The following is a 19,834-nucleotide window of genomic DNA, read 5'->3' on the forward strand; positions in this document are numbered from 1 at the left end:
TCAGGCATAAGGTAGATGCAGAAAATATTGCAGCGTTTAGCCTGTTGGTATGATGGCTATGCCTTCTCCATTTAAATATATATACATATTCTTTTGATTTAAGAATTGGACACTCCTAGTTCAATATTTGTTAGGGAAGGTTTTTTGGTTTCTGATTTATAAAATTTCCTACCCAGGACTTTTTTATTTTTATTGCTATAATGTTTGCATTATAGAGTAAAGCATGAAGAAATAAAAATGGGGGGAAACCTCAAAGTAGCTGTTAAAGAAGGGTCATGGACTTGTAGCTCAGCTGGGATTGGATCCAATTGAACTGAAGATCTAAGGAACAGAAGGAAGCTGCTTTGCAAAAAAAAAAAAAAAAAGTCACTGTAAGAAAATTCTAGTGTATTTAATTTTCTTGCTATCAGATGTGTTTCCCTTTTATCAAAAACAGTGTAAATTATCAAAAACATTAACGTATGTACATTAGAAAAACACAAGCAAAACATCAGAATAAGGCAAAAGTTCATGGCTTTTAACCTCACTTCAAGTTTATTTTTCTCTTTGAATAGTAGCTCTCTGTCTGTCTTATCCTACTTATATACAGTAGTTCTACTAATGCACTTCAAGTCTGGTCAGTATTAAGTCTTTTATTACTTAAGGAGAGACCAGAATTTTATTTTATTTTATTTAATTTAATTACCAGCTTGTTCCATTACTTCTTCCTCCTATCACCTGTGGTAGTAGTTCTGACATGGAACAAAGCCTAAACACCATGACCAAAGTAGGGAAGAGGGAGAGCATAAATGTCACATTGGGTCAGATCAATAGCTCATCAAGCCCAGCATTTTCTCTCTGGCAGTGGTCAATTCAAGTTGCTTGGAAGTAGTACCCAAAAGATCCTTATGAGCAGATCCATTACTGTTATTCACTCCCAGCTCCTGACATTAAGAAGTGACATTCCCCAAGCCTCCCTGGCCAATACTGTTAATATACTTATCCTTCAGAAACATGTCCAAACTGTTGTAAAACCAGCTATAATACTGGCCTAGGTCACATTCTCTGACAACAAATTCCACTGTGCATGAACTGAAAAAAAAAATCCTCTTAAATTTGTTTTAAATCTATTACTAGTTTGTTTTATAATACATCCTCTAGCTCTAATCCTATTTGAAAAGATAAATAACCAATCCCTATTTACTTGTCACAGACCACTCATGATTTTATAAACTTCAAACATAACTCCTTTAAGTCATTTCTTCTCCAAGCTGAAGAGTCAATCTATTAAACCTTTCTTTGTAAAGAAGCCATTCCAGTCCTTCTTTGTTGCTCTTCTCAGTACCTTATCTAGTTGTGCTATATCTTTTCTGAGATAGAGTGACCAAAGCTACATCCAGTAGCCAAATATGTAGTCGTATCATGGATTTATGCAGTGGATTTTTTATATTCTTAGTTGTGTTCTAGAAATTATTTGGAAAAAAAAGAACATAAGAACATGCCATACTGGGTCAGACCAAGGGTCCATCAAGCCCAGTATCCTGTTTCCAACAGTGGCCAATCCAAGTCACAAGTACCTGGCAAGTACCCAAACATTAGATAAATCACAAGCTACTATTGCTTATTAATCACCATAATAGTAGTTTTTGGATTTATCCTCTAGGAACTTATCCAAACCTTTTTAAAACCCAGTTACACTAACTGCTGCAATCACATCCTCTGGCAATGAATTCCAGAGCTTAACTATGCACTGAGTGAAAAAAAATTCTCTTTGATTTGCTTTAAATGAGTTTACTTGATAACTTCATAGAGTGCCCCGTGGTCCTTCTATTATCTGAGAGAGTAAACAACCGATTTACATTAACTTGTTCAAGTCCTTTCATGATTTTATAGACTTCTATCATATCCCCCTTCAGTTGTCTCTTCTCCAAACTGATCAGTAACTTCTTTAGCTTTTCTTCATAGGGCAGCCATTCCATGCCCCTTATTTTGGTCACCCTTCTCCGCACTCTCTCCAGTGCAGCTATATCCTTTTTGAGATGCGGTGACCAGAATTGCATACAGTATTCAAGGTGCAGTCTCACCATGGAGCGATACAGAGGCATTCTGACATCCTCCGTTTTATTTTCTTTTCCCTTCTTAATAATTCCTAACATTTTGTTTGCTTTTTAAATCACCATAGCACACTGGGATGACAATTTCAATGTATTATCCACTATGACGCCTACTTCTCTTTCCTAGGCAGCAACTCCTAAGATAGAACCTAACATTGTCTAACTACAGCAAGGATTATTTTTCCCTATATGCAACACTTTGCACTTGTCCACATTAAATTTCATCTGCCATTTGGAAGCTCAATCTTCCAGTCTCGCAAGGTCCTCCTGCAATTCATCACAATCCACTTGTATTAAAAATACATGTCCAAGTACAGATCCCTAGGCACTCCACTGTTTACCTTTTTCCACTGTGAAAACTGACCATATAATCCTACTCTGTTTCCTGTCTTATACCCAATTTGCAATCCACAAAAGGACATCACCTCCTATCCCATGACTTTTTAGTTTTCATAGAAACCTCTCATGCGGGACTTTGTCGAATGTGTTCTGAAAATCCAAATACACCACATCTACCAGTTCACCTTTGTCCACATGATTATTCACCCCTTCAAAAAAATGTAGGAGATTTGTGAGGCAAGGCTTCCCTTGGGTAAATCCATGTTGGCCGTGTCCCATCAAACCATGCCTATCTAAATGTTTTGTGATTTTATTCTTTATAACAGTTTCCACGATTTTTTCCAGCACTGAAGTCAGGATCACTGGTCTATAGTTTCCCAGATCACCCCTGGAGCCCTTTTTAAATATAAGGGTTACATTGGCCATCTTCCAATCTTCCAATGGTTTTAATGAGAGTTTACAAATTTTTACTAATAGTTCTGAAATTTCATTTTTTAGTTGTTTCAGAACCCTGGGGTGCATACCATCTGGTCCAGATTTACTACTCTTCAGTTTGTCTATCTGGCCTACCACATACCTTCCAGGTGGTAGGCCATGATAGACCATGATTTGGTTCAGTTCATCTGAAACATCACCCATGAAAACCTTCTTTGGAAAGGATATTTCTCCAACATCCTCTTCAGTAAACACCGAAGCAAAGACATTGTTTAATCTTTCTGCGATGACCTTATCTTCTCTAAGTGCCCTTTTAACTGTTTGATCATCCAATTGTCCAACTGACTCTCTTACAGGCTTTCTGCTTTGGATATATTTTAAAAAGTTTTTATTGTGAGTTTTTGCCTCTATGGCTAACTTCTTTTTAAATGTTCTCTTAGCTTGTCTTATCAATGAACTTGCCAATGCTTATGCTTTATCCTATTTTCTTCTGATGGATCCTTCTTCCAACTTTTGAATGAAGATCTTTTGGTTAAAATAGCTTCTTTCACCTCACCTTTTAACCATGCCAGTAATTGTTTTGCCTTCCTTCCACCTTTCTTAATGCATGGAATACATCTGGTCGGTGCTTCTAGGATAGTATTTTTAAACAATGTCCATTCCTGTTGCACACTTTTTATTTTTGTAGCTGCACCTTTCAATTTTTTTTCTAACTATTTTTCTCATTTTATCAAAGTTTCCCTTTTGAAAGTTTAGCACTAGAGCCGTGGATTTATCTACTGTCTCCTCCTTCCAATCATTAATTCAAATTTGATCATATTATGATCACTATGACCAAGCGGCCCCACTATGTTACCTCTCTCACCAAATCCTGCTTTCCACTGAGAATTCGATCTAAAATTGCTCCTTTTCTAGTCAGTTCCTGAACCAATTGCTCCATAAAACTGTCTTTTATTCCATCCAGAAACGTTTTCTCTCTAGTATGCCCTGATGTTTCACTTACCCAGTCAATACTGGGTTAATTGAAATCTCCATTACTGCACTACCAGTTTGGTTAGCTTCCCTAATTTCTCTTAGCATTTCACTGTCCTTGAAATGCTAATAGAAACTATAACATTCTATTTGCTTTTTAGACCGCTGCTACACACTGAGGTGAGTATTTTAATATATTGTCCACAATAACTCCAAGGTCCTTTTCCAGAATATTAACTCCTAACATGGAACACAGCATTGTGTGTGTATATATAGCTGGGAATTTTTCCCCTTGTGTGTGTCACTTTACACTCAGTCACATTACATTTCATCTGCAATTTAAATGTCTAGTTTCCCAGTCTTGCAAGGTACTGTGCAATTCCTTATAGACTACCCATGTGTTTTGTTTTTTTATTGAAAGTTTAATCATTTTTACATGAAACAAAGAAATTTTGAATCCTAATGCAAATACATAAGGAAAAGAAAAAAAAAGTCTAGAAAGCAAAATCCATAGTATATCATCAAAATACAGTCCTCAACCATGAGGGGAGATGCATATTCAAGGTAACAATAAAAATAGGAAATAGATAAAACAGAGGACATACCAGAAAAAAAACTAAATTTATTACCAGAACTCCAAAGGCCTTAACTACTAATACCATCAGCGTTATCTATAAGGAAAGTATCTAAATGAGCTGGGTCAATGAAAATAAATGTATTCCTTGAAAACGATGCATTTGCATGGAAAGTTTAGGAAAAAAGACGCTCCCAGGGCTATCACACGCTGTTTGTAGAGCAGGAAACCTTTCCTTGTCATCTGGGTGTCTGTAGCAAAATCTGGGAATATCAATTTTCTGACCACAGAATTTCTCATTTCTGTACTTAAAGTATTGTTTAAGGACCAAATCTTTGTCAACATCCAAAGCAAAAGATACAATTAGAGTAGATCGCGTTGCTATATTATTGTTAGAGCTTTGAAGAAAATCAGAGACATCTCTGATGGGGTTATGACATCATGTGCTCCCTCATTGCTAGCGCAACATCCTTCTTCATAGTTGCAGGTGCAAATTGCAAAACCTCTAGAGCATACTTCTTAAATAACTCCCTAGGTGCTAATAAGAAGTCATGTGGACTTATTACAGCATCCTGGTGTCTCAAGTGGTGAACTTCCCAGTCCAGAAACATTAGAAGTTTCTCTAAGCTCTGGATCCAGATCTCCCCCTCCTCCACTTCAGTCTGCTTTATTGGAAGCCATCAATCCTGCTTCTGCTTGATGCCCTTTTTCAACTAATATTAATAAGTGTCTGGTTTTGGCTGGATCTCCTGGGTCTCTGAAAGTGGACTTAGATGTCTCTAATAAGAGCTCTGTTTTCCCAGTGGGAAACCAAACTGCAGGAATACCTCCTGTTGACACAGTGGCCTTAACTCTTCTCTTCCTATATTGTTGGATAGTGGGGTCTCTGGAAAGAGCTTAACCAGGATCTCGGTACCGTTAGGAATAGGAATAGGTAGAGGCTGATGAGGAAAAAGCAAAATCAGTTAAATATTTCTTTCAGTGTTCACTGTGGAAGAGCCTGGAGCAGAACCACATAAAACCAAAACAAATAAGACTGAAAGTGAGGTAAACCTCAATCGATTTTTAAAACAGTGTATTTGTCAGGAACTAACTAAACCTAAAGTACATAAGGCAATAGGGAAGGATGGGACACATCTGAGGGTATTAAGGGAACTTAGAGATGTCCTGGCAGCTCTGCTGGCTGACCTTTTCAATGCTTAGAGTCTGGAGTAGTCCTAGAGGACTGGAAAAGGGCAGATGTGGTTCCTATTCAAAAAAATGGAAGTGAGAGGGCAGCTGGGAACTACAGACCGATTAGTCTGACCTCTGTGGTGCGCAAACTAATGGAATCACTACTAAACAGAGAATAGTGCAATTTTTAGAATCCAATAGATTGCAAAATCCGAGGCAGCATGTTTTTATCAGAGGTAAATCTTGTCAGACAAACTGATTAATTTTTTGATTAGGTGACCAGAGTAGGATCAAGGGAGAGCGTAAGACGTAGTGTACTTGGATTTTAGCAAGGTCTTTGACACAGTTCTGCACAGAAGACTTAAAAATAAATTGAGCGCCCTTGGAATGACTGATTGGATTAGAAACTGGCTGAGTGGGAGGAAACAAAGAGTAGTGGTTTTCTCTGAGGAGGGGGATTTTACTAGCAGTGTGCCTTAGGGATCGGTCCTTGGACCAGCTCTTTTCAACATTTTTGTGAGCGACATAACGGAAGAATTGTTGGGAATAGGTTTGTCTTTTTTGCCAATGATACCAAAATCTGTAACAGGGTAGACAGCCAGGAAAATGTGGAAAACATGAGGAGGGATCTAGAGAAGCTTGAGGAATGGTCTAAGGTCTGGCAACTAAGATTTAATGCTAAAAAATGCAGAGTAATGCATTTAAAATGCAAAAACTTAAGGGAAAGCTACAGTATTGGAGGTGAAATTCTTCTAAACACAAAAGGAAGAGTGGGATCTGGGGGTAAAAACCAGAAAGATCTTGACCAAATTAAATTTAACATGGCCGAGATAGACGTTCTTGTTCCCCGCCCACTGCAACTCTCTTCCATCTTTTTCTGTTTCTGCAGATGGCACTCTCATCCTCCTGGTTCTCTAGACCTATAACTTTGGGGTCATCTTTGATGCCTCGCTCTCCTTCTCTATTCACATTCAAAACACTACTAAAGTGCATTGGTTCTTCCTCTGTAATATCACTAAATTCCATCTTTTTCTTTCTGAGTATGCTACCAAAATGCTTACCACCTTCTGTTTAGACTATAACTTGCTTTTTGCGGACCTCCCACTGAACTGTCTTTCTTCACTGCAATCTATTCAAAATTAAGGTGCATGGCTTACCCTTTATATCATTATGACCATTTAAATATCTATTCTCGCGTTGTTACACTGGCTCCCCATCCACTTCCACATACAGTTCATGCTTCTCTTATTCACCTATAAATGCATTCACTATCTACCTTCTTTCTCCCTACACCCTTCCTCATGAACTCCATTCATTCAGCAAGTCGCTTTCATCTGTGTTGCCATCCTTCTTCATTGCCAACTCCCAACTTTGCGCCTTCCACCTACTGAGTTCATGCATCATGCTCTCTCTTCTCTGGCTACATCAAAATCCTGCTTTAAAAATCACCTCTTAAATCCCAATGTCATGGTTTCGCCTTCTGTGCAGTCTTCCTCCACTAGGAGTCCTCAGCGAGCCTTACTCACTGTCTTGCCAGTTACGACCTTGCTGATTACATAACGCTCAAGCCTCAGCCCTACTTAACCCAGCCTGTCCAGTACCCTCAGGGCCTCTTCACTGAGTCACCTCTGCTCGCTTGACCTGGCCTCGCTTACATTGTTACTTTCCTTGCGGCCTCTCTTGGCCTCTTGCCTTGCTCTGAGCCCTTCTGAGCCTTGCTCTGTGGCCTCTCAGGCCTCTCTGCTACACTCTGTTCTCTTCTAGGCCTTCCTATCTTCTCATGTGGACTTTGAGCCTTCTAGGTTCGCCTAACCTGCCTCAAGCCCTGTTGGGCTTTCTGATTTCCTGTTGCCTGTCCTTGTCCAGTCTTGTCCTTGTCTAGTCCAGTCCAGCTCTTGTCTATAAGATATGCCATACTGAGTCAGACCAAGGGTCCATCAAGTATACTGTCTCCAACAGTGGCCATTTCAAATCACAAGTACCTGGCAAGTACCCAAACATTAAATAGATGCCATGCTATTAATGCTGGCATCAAGCAGTGGCTATTCCTTATTGACTAAAAGCTGTTTATGAATTTCTCCTCCAGGAACTTATCAGAACCTTTTTAAACCCAGCTACACTAGATGCTTTAATCACATCCTCTGACAACAAAATTTCAGAGCTTAATTGTGCATTGAGTGAAAAATAATTTTCTCCAATTTGTTTTAAACCTGCTAATATCAAGGAGTGCCCCCTAGTCCCTGAATTATTCAAAAGAGTAAATAACCATTTCACATTTACTCATTCAAGCCCTTTGATGATTTTGTAGACCTCTTATCATATCCCCCCCTCAGCTGTCTCTTCTCCAAGCTGAACAGCCCTAACCTCTAGCTTTTCCGCATAGAGGAACAGTTTCATGACTTTATCATTTTGGTCACCCTTTTCTCTACTTTCTCCAGTGCAACTATATCTTTTTTGAGATGTGGAGATCACAGTATTCACAGGCTTGTCCATGGGACATATTTTTCTGTCCCATCCCATCCCATGGCAATTTATGCCTGTCCCATCCCATCCCATGGGATTCCCATTACAATATTAATATTGAATACAGTTCAAATAAAATTGAAAGTTTACGTTTAGTGTCTACTAAATAGGACTACATGTACAAAGAGACATGCAAAACGACAAAATTTATTAACTTTATTAACTTTAACACTCAAAAGTATAATCTAAGTATGACAATTTATTTTACAATATCAAGTATCGACTACCATGGGAAATACAAATGTGTGCCGTCCCATCCCATCCCATCCCATGGGACGTGTCCCATGGGATTCCCATGGGAATAACATTCCTATGGACAACACTGAGTATTCAAGGTGCAGTCTAACCATTCAGCGATACAGAGGCATTATTTTCATCCTTGTTTAGTTTGCCATTCCCTTCCTAATAATTCCTAACATTCTATTTGCATTTTTGACTGACACAGCACACTGAGCAGACGATTTCAATGTAATATCAACTATGACGCCCAGATCTTTTTCCTGGGTAGTAACCCCTAAAATGGAACCTAACATCATGTAACTATAGCATGGGTTATTTTTTCCTATATGCATCACGTTGCACTTGTCCACATTATATTTCATCTGCCATATGGACGCCCAATCTTCCAGTCTTATAAGGTCCTCCTGCAATTTAACACAATCTACTTGCGATTTAACTACTCTGAATAATTTTGTATCTGCAAATCTGAACACCTTACACGTAGTACCTCTTTTCTACAACATTTATATATATATTAAAAAGCACCGGTCCAAGTACAGATCCCTAAGGCACTCCACTGTTTACCTTTTTCTTCTGTGAAAAACGACCATTTAATCCTATTCTCTGTTTCCTATCTTATAACAATCCAAAGCCGATGAACTGGCTCTATTCTTTCAAAGCAAAATCACCAATCTCTTAACCCTCTTGCCCCCTAGCCCCACTTCTCAGACTAGCTCCTACCACCTCCTCAACAAAAGAACCTCGCTGGATTCGTTCGAACCTACCACCACCTTAGAGATCCAATCTCTACTAAAGAAAATGAAACCTTCCTCCCATCCCTTCGACCAAATCCAGTCGAAACTTCTTCTGCTACTACCCGACACCATCTCCAAACCACTAGCGGACATCATAAACTACTCCTTAACACAGGGAATCTTCCCCGACGCCCTAAAACTTGTTTCGCTTAAACCTCTCCTAAAGAAACCAGATTTGGATCCCAAGAATCCAAACAACTTCCGCCCAATTTCCAACCTTCCTTTTGTAGCCAAGATTATGGAAAAACTTGTCAATTCGCAACTCTCTGATTACCTCGAAGATCACAAAATACTGTACCCCATCCAATATGGTTTCCGCAAGGCGCTAAGCACTGAAACCCTACTCTTATCGCTAACAGACCAACTCACCATGGGCTTAGACAAAGGACAATCATTCTTACTAATCCTCCTGGACCTTTCGGCGGCTTTTGACACTGTAAATCATGCCATCCTCCTCAACCGCCTATCTGACATTGGAATAACAGGCACTGCCTACACATGGTTCAAAACATTCCTCTGTAACAGAGGTTATAAAGTTAGAATCAATAATAAAGAATTCCCTCGCTTCAATTCCTCACTAGGAGTCCCTCAAGGTTCCTCCCTGTCCCCAAACCCTCTAACATTTACCTTCTTCCTCTATGCCAACTGTTAACTAACCTTCAACTAAAACATTTCCTTTACGCCGACGACGTGCAAATTCTGAACCCCATCAAAGAATCTATCACTAAAACTCTCAAACACTGGGAAAACAGCCTCCAAGAGATCAACCTACTCCTCGCAAACTTAAACCTGATACTAAACTCAGCAAAAACGGAACTCCTTATCATCTCTCCGGAAAACAGCAAATCTCCACTAAGTGCTCCAGCTAACATCATTGTTATCCAAGCAAGAGACCTAGGAGTAGTAATAGACAGCCACCTGAATTTAAAATCATTCATTAACAACACTACCAAGAACTGCTTCTATAAGCTGCAGGTACTAAAAAGAATAAAACCACTCCTTCACTTTCAAGACTTCAGAACAGTCCTACAAGCTGTAATTCTCCAAGATAGATTATTGCAACTCTATCTTGCTAGGTCTCCCGTCCTCATCCATCAAACCCCTTCAGATACTCCAGATGCGGCAGCCAGAATCCTGACAAATTCCAGAAGAAGAGACCACATCACTCCCATTCTCAAAAGTTTACACTGACTACCGATACATTTTAGAATTCTTCACAAGTCCTTCACCATCATCCATAAATCCATTCATACCCAAGCTCCGCTTAACTTCCAAATCCCCCTCAGACTACACACGTCATCCAGACCCATCAGAGAAGCCTACAGAGGTTCCCTACTAGTTCCCCCAACCAAGGCCACACACCATCTAGCACTCCGAGATCGAGCCTTTTCTACAGCGGGACCCTCTCTTTGGAACACCTTACCACCTGATCTCAGACTAGAACCATGCTTATTAACTTTCAGAAAAAGGTTTAAGACTTGGTTATTTAAACAAGACTTTCCCGAGTCTAAATGAGTCACTAAAGCTTTAAGAGACCTTTTTGCACAATGTAAATAATTTCTTCTGTAAAAATACTTCTTCTATTGTCTCCTTCCTCCCCCAGTTCCAGCAACCCTGTTTTATTGTAACTTTTTTGCTTCCTTTCCACTTGTTAAAGTTTCAAGGTTTTTTGGCACCCCCTGTTACCTGTAAACCAGCATGATATGATTGTATCATGAATGCCGGTATAGAAAAGCTCTAAATAATAAAAATAAAATAAATAAATATAACTAGTTTGCAATTCACACAAGGACATCTCCTCCTATCCCATGTCTTAATTTTCTTAGCCTCTCATGAGGGACTTTGTTAAACCTCTTCTGAAAATCCAAATAAAACACATCTACCAGTTCACCTTTATCCACAGGCTCACAGGTCTATAGTTTCCTAGATCACCTCTGAAGCCCTTTTTATATATCAGTGTTACATTGACCACCTTCCAGTCTTCAGGTCCAACGGATGATTTTAATGATAGGTTACAAATTATTTGTAATAGATCTGAAATTAAATTGTTTTAGTTCTTTCAGAACCCTGGGATGTATAGCATCTGGTCCAGGTTATTTGCTACTCTTCAGTTTATCAATCTGGCCTACTACATCTTCCAGGTTCACCTTGATTTGCGTCAGTTCATCTGAATTGTCACCCTTGAAAACCATCTCCAGAACAGATATCTCCCCACCATCCTCCTCAGTAAACATTGAAGCAAAGAATTCATTTAGTATTTCTGTGATGGCCTTATTTTCCCTAAGTGCCTATTTAACCCCTTGATCATCTAAAAGGTCCAACCAACTCCCTCACATCCGAAGCAGGAAGCCCTCACAGGCTTCCTGCTTCGGATATACTTTAAATAGTTTTATTATGAGTTTTTGCCTCTATGGTAAACTTCTTTTCAAATTCTCTTTTAGCTTGTCTTATTAATGTTTTACATTTAACTTGGAAATGCTTATACTTTTTCCTAGTTTCTTCAGATGGATCCTTTTTCTAATTTTTGGTTAAAATAGCCTCTTTTCCCTCACCTTTTAACCATACCAGCAATCATTTGGCCTTCCTTCCACCTTTCTTAATGCATGGAATACATCTGGACTGCGCTTCTAAGATGGGGTGGTTTTTTTTTGGGGGGGGGGTAAAAATGTCCACGCCTGTTGTGCACTCAACCTTTGTAGCCACACCTTTCAGTTTTTTCCTATTTTTTCATTTTAGCAAAGTTTCCCTTTTGAAAGTTTTGTTCTAGAGCCATGGATTTATTATTGTCCACCTTCCGGTCATTAATTCAAATTTGATCATATTACGATTACTATTGTCAAACAGCCCCACCTCCATTACCTTTATCACTAAATCCTGTGCTCCACTAAGAATTAGATCTAAAATAGCTCCCTTTCTCATCAGTCCTGAAGCAATTACTCCATAAAGCTGTCATTTATTCCACCCAGGAACTTTATCTCTCTAGCAAGTCCTGATGGTAAATTTACCCAGTCAATATTGGGGTAATTGAAATCTCCCATTATTACTGCACTACGAATTTGATTAACTTCCCTGCCTAGTCCAGCCCCAGCCTATGCTCGGTGTCTGAGTCTCAGCCCTGCCTCATCCAGCCTGATGATCTATAGAAATCAAATCCTACTGGCACCCAAAGTTCAAGGGCTCAACCTGTGAGGGAGGGGGGTTGGTTAGGCAGATCAGCTCCAGTACAGCCTCTGTGGGGGTGCTCCCTGATTCAAGCTTGCCAGTCCATGACATCCAAATATTTCTCTACATTAAATACACTTACCACAGACTCGTGTGTCTTGTATGTTTATCTTGACTAGATTGTAAGCTCCATGGTACAAGGACTGACTCTTAAGTACATCTGTACCGTGCTAAGTAGGTTTAGTAGCACTTCAGAAATGAAAAATAGTAGTAGTACTATATCTTGGTGAGGGCATGAATAAAGGTCTAGAAATTTCTATGGAAGAAATCAGCCACACACAGTTGCTTTCATCCACAGTTTACTGCTTGGCTTGGGAGAACCAGTTACCAATCTCCAGTAGGACATTGCTTTTTAGCCTATGACTGAATAAACAAATTACTGTCCAAAAGGCTTTAGATGATTCCTCTGGTATCAGATAAACAAACTTAGGATACTCATGTAAACGGTTAGTAATTAAAAAAAAAATTATGTTCATACAATATATACCAATTCACCAGCTGCTAACAACTGAAGTTCTATACCTGAATGTGGGGCCATGAAGCCTCCAGTGTAGGTTCATCCTCTTCGGGATCAAAATCTGGATTATCACTTGGTGGAAGTGTTCTGAAAATATTGGAACAAATCTGTGCAGAAAAAGAAATGTTTAAAACCAAAATCAATATAATATAATAATACATCTGAAAGCAGTTTTTGTTGAACTGGTACCAACCTTTATTGGACAATGGTAAGATAAGCTTTCATTTGCAACTATCTAGGGTATTTCCCTTATTTTTATGACCTTCCCTCAGTCATTGTAGTAACAGTCTAACTAGGGGCCACAGATGACTATTCCCTTCTGGAACCTGATATGCAAACACTAATTCCAGGCAGTTAAAATCATCAGCAGACCAAATCCATTCCTGGTGGCTACGGAGGCCAAAGGAAGGATACAGCAGTGTCATTGGCTCAGAGAAAGAGCTACAGCCTGCTGTTGAGGATAGCGTGTTTGAGAGAGACTGCTGGGAACAAGAGGGGAATGTTTGAGAGAGAGACAGAATATTTGAGAAGAAGAGACTGCTAAGACCACTGTGGGGAGATTAAGAGCAAGAAAGAGATGGGAGACAATAGCAGGGGTCATAAAGGAGGATACTAACAGAGGCAGACTACTAGGCATTGAGTGAGAGACTGCTGGGGCCATGATAGGGAAAGTCACTGAGAGAGGAAGAGACTGCTGCAACCAGGATGGGGAGGACAGAGACTTTACTGAAACTAGGATGTGAGGAGGGAATGAGGGAGACAGAATTGGGGGGAGGGGACAGACTGAATGAGAGTATAAAGACTGGTGGGGTCAGGATGGGAGGGGGGAGAGAGTTGAGGGAGAGATACTGCTGGGGCTAGGATGGGGGGGATTGAGAGCTACTTCCTTTCTAGTCATTTGCTTCCTCTTGGCTAGTCCACCAATCACTGCAATTGCCTTTTTTAAAATTGTTGTAGACTTACTTGCCTGTTTTTCTTCAATAAATATTGTTGGGTTTTTTTGTTTTTAACATTTGTTTAGAATTAAAAAATGGAGAAAATATACTCTTGCTTTAGGTATTCAACATTTATTAACTTAAACAAACTTCTATAAACACTGGGGATAGTTCTGAAATGCATTCTGTGTGTAAAACAGTTTTACCTGCAAAAATGTGGAGATTACTTACCTGATAATCTCGTTTTCCTTAGTGTAGACAGATGGACTCAGAACAAGTGGGTATAGTGTGCTCGTGCTAGCAGTTGGAGACGGATCTGATGTCAGCACGGGTACATATACCCCCACAGGAAGTGAGGCAATTCAGTAATCTTCCTTGCAAAAGCTGTTATGGATATATGTGTACTGACGATCAATGAAATAGTGAAACAGGATTCCCCTGACCGATTGATAGGAGCTGGAGACCGCCAGCATTCCCAACCGGAAGGCGTCGACACCTGGCAAAGGGGACGCTCTTATGTAAGAAAAATGACATGGCTTACCTTGAATCGGTGAAACACATGTATACTGGCAGCCGGGCGGGATGCTGATTCCATCTGTCTACACTAAGGAAAACGAGATTATCAGGTAAGTAATCTCCACATTTCCTAGCGTGTAGCCAGATGGACTCAGAACAAGTGGGATGTACAAAAGCTTTACTCCCAGACTGGGCAGGAGGCTGCCTGAGGACCGCGTAGGACTGCCCTCGCAAATGCTGTGTCCTCCCTGGCCTGGACATCCAGACGGTAAAACCTGGAGAAGGTATTGAGGGAGGACCACGTCGCCGCTTTACATATTTCTGCAGGCGACAGCATCCTAGATTCCACCCAAGATGCTGCTTGGGCTCTGGTAGAATGAACCTTGACTTGTAGAGGTGGTGACTTCCCGGCCTCTACGTAGGCCGCTCTGATAACTTCTTTAATCCAGCGGGCGATGGTGGGCCGAAAGGCCGCTTCTCCTTGTTTCTTCCCGCTGTGAAGGACAAACAGATGGTCCGTCTTTCGTACTGTTTCTGTCATTTCCAGATATCTGGGCAGCAATCTGCCGATGTCAAGATGGCGTAGCAAACGCCCTTCTTCTGATTTCTTCAAACCCGCCGTAGCGTGCAGCTGCCACATCAAAGCCGTTCGCGTCAAAGGGGCATGCGACTTTGTCGAGCTTTCAGATGCTATCCCGCTGCTCTTTTTAGAAGATCTTTGCAAGTACGTCCCTCCTTCTCTGGATATTTTTCCTATTTTGCTTTCCGTTCTTTGGTCTTATGGGGAAGAAGAGAAAAGGAACTGCTTGTTTTCTCCCTCCAAATCCTGCAGTTCTCTCTTTTATGTCTCATTGATGGGTTTATGCAGCTGTTGAGCTACAGTACTCCTTCAGGGCTGCCTCAGCTTTGCATGGGGTCCCTTGCCACTTCTTCTTGGAACTCGATCTCCTTAGCCCTGATCTCTGCTTACCACCTGGACTAGACTCTGTGCTTCATCTGGTTCTCAGGAGATCCCAGCTCAGCCTTTGGATGCTCCACAGGTTTCTCCTGTGGTGGGGGAACATGTATTGATGGCCTCTCAGGCATAGGCTACAATCACTAATGATTTTTTGGTTTCACCAGTTCTTGGTACTTTACCATCATCTAATCTCCCTGAGACCTGCAAGGATTACAATGGAGACACTGTGGACTGCAATTAAGGGATTGGAACAATCCTTAGTATCTAAATTTGAAAATGTGACTGCAGTTGTTGAGCAAATTCAAACTCAGACCAGGGGGCATGATCTAGTTATAAAGAGAAATACAGAACATATGGAGAAACAGTGTGAGTCATTGGGGAAATATGATGTAGTTTTGATTAAGGGTCAGGAATTTAACCAACGAAGAATAGAAGCTTTAGAAAATAATTCCAGGAAATTAAATTTCAGAATACTTAATTTCCCTAAATTGGTTAGTATTTCCTCAATTGAACTGCTTAGGAAATTTTATGTTGAGGTTCTTAAAGTACCACAGGATTCAATTCCACCCATTACTAAAGCTTTCTATATTCTCTCTAGACAGACTGCTTCTTCATCTAGCAGTCCTCATTAACAATCTAATGCAATAGATAATTTAACAGCTATGCTCCAAGATTCCCAGACTGAAATTCAAGGTTCTGCTACTTTACATGCTGTATATGCTCTAGAACTTGATAGAATATGGACCAGAATATAGACCAGAACCTCCAGGGTAGCATTCTTTGAAATGCTCCCTGTTCCACGTGCAGGTTCCCAGAGGCAGGCAGAGGTCTGGAGTCTCAATGCGTGGATGAGACGATGGTGCAAGAAAGAGGGATTCAGTTTTGTAAGGAACTGGGGAACCTTTTGGGGAAGGGGGGGGGGGGGGAAGTCTCTTCTGAAGGGATGGGCACCTCAGCAACGCATGGTTCGGAGGGAGGTATCTTCAAAGGATACTAATGATGCATTAGAATTAGGGCATCCCGACAGTGAGGATCCAATAATAAGAAAAGTAGTCCAAGTGCCTTAACTAAAAACTCACCTGAGCTAAAAAATTCTAACTTATCCCAGTCAATTAAAAAGCAGAATGAACATACAAACAAAAAACAAACTGAAATGTTTGTATGCTAATGCCAGAAGTCTAAGAAGTAAGATGGGAGAATTAGAATGTATAGCAGTGAATGACGACAGACTTAATTGGCATCTCAGAGACATGGTGGAAGGAGGATAACCAATGGGATAGTGCTATACCAGGGTACAAATTAAATCGCAATGACAGAGAGGAGCATCTTGGTGGCGGAGTGGCACTTTATGTCTAGGATGGCATAGAGTCCAACAGGATAAACATCTTGCATGAGACTAAATACACAATCGAATCTTTATGGGTAGAAATCCCTTGTGTGTTGGGGAAGGCTATAGTGATAGGAGTATACTACCATCCACCTGGCCAAGATGGTGAGACTGACAGTGAAATGCTAAGAGAAATTAGGGAAGCTAACCAAATTGGTAGTGCGGTAATAATGGGAGATTTCAATTACCCCAGTATTGACTGGGTAAATGTATCATTGGGACATGCTAGAGAGATAAAGTTCCTGGATGGAATAAATGACAGTTTTATGGATAAATTGGTTCAGGAACCAATGAAAGAGGGAGCAATTTCAGATCTAATTCTCAGAGGAGCACAGGATTTGGTGAGAGAGGTAACAGTGGTAGGGTCGCTTGGCAATAGTGATCATAATATGATCAAATTTGAATTAATGACTGGAAGGGGGACAGTAAGCAAATCCACGGCTCTCGTGCTAAACTTTCAAAAGGGAAACTGATAAAATGAAAAAAATAGTTAGAAAAAAACTGAAAGGAGCAGCTACAAAGGTAAAAAGTGTGCAAAAGTTGTGGTCATTGTTTAAAAAAAAAAAATACCATCCTAGAAGCACAGTCCAGATGTATTCCACACATTAAAAAAAGGTGGAAAGAAGGCAAAACGATTACCGGCATGGTTAAAAGGGGAGGTGAAAGAAGCTATTTTAGCCAATTCAAAAATTGAAAAAAGGATCCAACAGAAGAAAATAGGATAATGCATAAGCATTGGCAAGTTAAAATTAAGACATTGATAAGACAGGCTAAGAGAGAATTTGAAAAGAAGCTAGCCATAGAGGCAAAAACTCACAGTATAAACTTTTAAAAATATATCCAAATCAGAAAGCCTCTGAGGGAGTCAGTTAGACCTTTAGATGATCAAGGGGTTAAAGGGGCACTTAGAGAAGATACGGCGATTGCAGAAAGATTAAACAATTTCTTTGCTTCGGTGTTTACTGAAGAGGAGGTTGGGGAGATACCCATACCAGAGAAGGTTTTCATGGGTAATGATTCAGATGGACTGAACCAAATCATGGTGAACCTAGAAGATGTGGTAGACCTGATTGACAAACTGAAGAGTAGTAAATCACCTGGACCGGACGGGTATACATCCCAGGGTTCTGAAGGAACTAAAAAATGAAATTTCAGACCTATCAGTAAAAATTTGTAATCTATCATTAAAATCACCCATTGTCCCTAAGGACTGGAGAGTGGTTAATGTAACCCCAATATTTAAAGAGGGCTCCAGGGGCAATCTGGGAAACTACAGACCAGTTAGCCTGACTTCAGTGCCAGGAAAAATAGTGGAAAGTGTTCTAAATATCAAAATCACAGAACATATAGAAAGACATGGTTTAATGGAACAAAGTCAGCATAGCTTTACCCATGGAAAGTCTTGCCTCACAAATCTACTTCACTTTTTTGAAGGAGTTAATAAACATGTAGATAAAGGTGAACCGGTTGATGTAATGTACTTGGATTTAAGGCATTTGACAAAGTTCCTTATGAGAGGCTTCTAAGAAAAGTAAAAAGTCATGGGATAGGAAGTGATGTTTTTTCGTGGATTACAAACTAGCTAAAAGACAGGAAACAGAGAGTAGGATTAAATGGACAATTTTCTCAGTGGAAGGGAATGGGCAGTGGAGTGCCTCAGGGATCTGTTTTGGGACCCTTAATTTTCAATATATTTATAAATAATCTGGAAAGAATTACAAGTGAAGTAATTAAATTTGCAGATGACACAAAATTGTTCAGAGTAGTTAAATCACAAGCAGATTGTGATAAATTGCAGGAAGACCTTGTGAGACTGGAAAATTGGGCATCCAAATGGCAGATGAAATTTAATGTGGATAAGGGCAAGGTGATGCATATATAGGGAAAAATAACCCATGCTATAGTTATACAATGTTAGGTTCCATATTAGGAGCTACCACCCAAGAAAGAGATCTAGGCATCATAGTGGATAACACATTGAAATAGTCTGTCAGTGTGCTGCAGCAATCAAAAAAGCAAACAGATTTTTGGGAATTATTAGAAAGGGAATGGTGAATAAAAAGGAAAATGTCATAATGCCTCTGTATCGCTCCATGGTGAGACCGCACCTTGAATACTGTGTACAATTCTGGTCGCTGCATGTCAAAAAAGATATGGCTGGGATGGAGAAGGTACAGAGCAATGCAACCAAAATGATAAAGGGGGTGGAACAGCTCCCCTATGAGGAAAGACTAAAGAGGTTAGGACTTTTCAGCTTGGAGAAGAGACGGCTGAGGGGGGATATGATAGAGGTGTTTAAAATCATGAGAGGTCTAGAATGGGTAGATGTGAATCGGTTTTTTACTCTTTCGGATAATAGAAAGACTAGGGGGCACTCCATGAAGTTAGCATTGGGCAGATTTAAAACTAATTGGAGAAAGTTCTTTTTTACTCAACGCACAATTAAACTCTGGAATTTGTTGCCAGAGGATGTGGTTAGTGCAGTTAGTATAGCTGTGTTTAAAACAAGATTGGATAAGTTCTTGGAGGAGAAGTCCATTACCTGCTATTTAGTTCACTTAGAGAACTTAGCAATGGTAACATGGAATAGACTTAGTTTTTGGGTACTTGCCAGGTTCTTATGGCCTGGATTGGCCACTGTTGGAAACAGGATGCTGGGCTTGATGGACCCTTGGTTTGACCCAGTATGGCATTTTCTTATGTTCTTATTATGGGAAACTTTAAAGACAGTCCGGCGGGAAAAATCATTAGTTACAATAGTTTTCACAAGAGAGAGAGAGACTGGAAAAAGAGCAATCTCTGGGTGAGGCAAATTGGCCAGCTGGAAGGCAGACAAAGCTATGGATTTTCAATTTACAGGACTCTGGTTACCTGCCATGAGAAGCTCCTGGAACTTCACCTTTACAATATAGAGCAGGCTTTTTGGTATTCCTGCCAGCAGTTTTATGAATATGGCAACAAGGCGGGAACTCTATTAGCCAAAATGTTAAAAAGGTGAGTACAACCAAGGATAATACTGCCTAAACCGAAGACATTGTTAGATATCTTGAGGGCGATTCTCATCCTATATTGACTAACAGACAGAAGGAGAGGTTGGCGGCTCCTATTACAGCAGCCAAGTTGCAGGAAGCAGCGAGTGGTCTTCCAGGTGGGAAG

The 19,834-nt window shown here is 40.2% G+C and overlaps 1 protein-coding gene across 5 annotated transcripts in view; it reads right to left on the reverse strand.

Annotated features, from left to right (window-relative positions):
• The window catches only part of PPP2R5A (protein phosphatase 2 regulatory subunit B'alpha), a 356,054-nt gene that overhangs the window by 205,530 nt on the left and 130,690 nt on the right, over positions 1-19,834 (reverse strand). For all 5 annotated transcript variants that reach the window (XM_029593246.1, XM_029593245.1, XM_029593244.1 and 2 more), the window contains one exon: positions 12,888-12,989. In XM_029593246.1, coding sequence (XP_029449106.1) covers positions 12,888-12,989 — 102 coding nt within the window. The remainder of the gene's footprint in view (positions 1-12,887; positions 12,990-19,834) is intronic.

Source organism: Rhinatrema bivittatum, chromosome 3 (assembly GCF_901001135.1).
Source record: "Rhinatrema bivittatum chromosome 3, aRhiBiv1.1, whole genome shotgun sequence".
Classification (NCBI taxonomy): Eukaryota; Metazoa; Chordata; class Amphibia; order Gymnophiona; family Rhinatrematidae; genus Rhinatrema; species Rhinatrema bivittatum.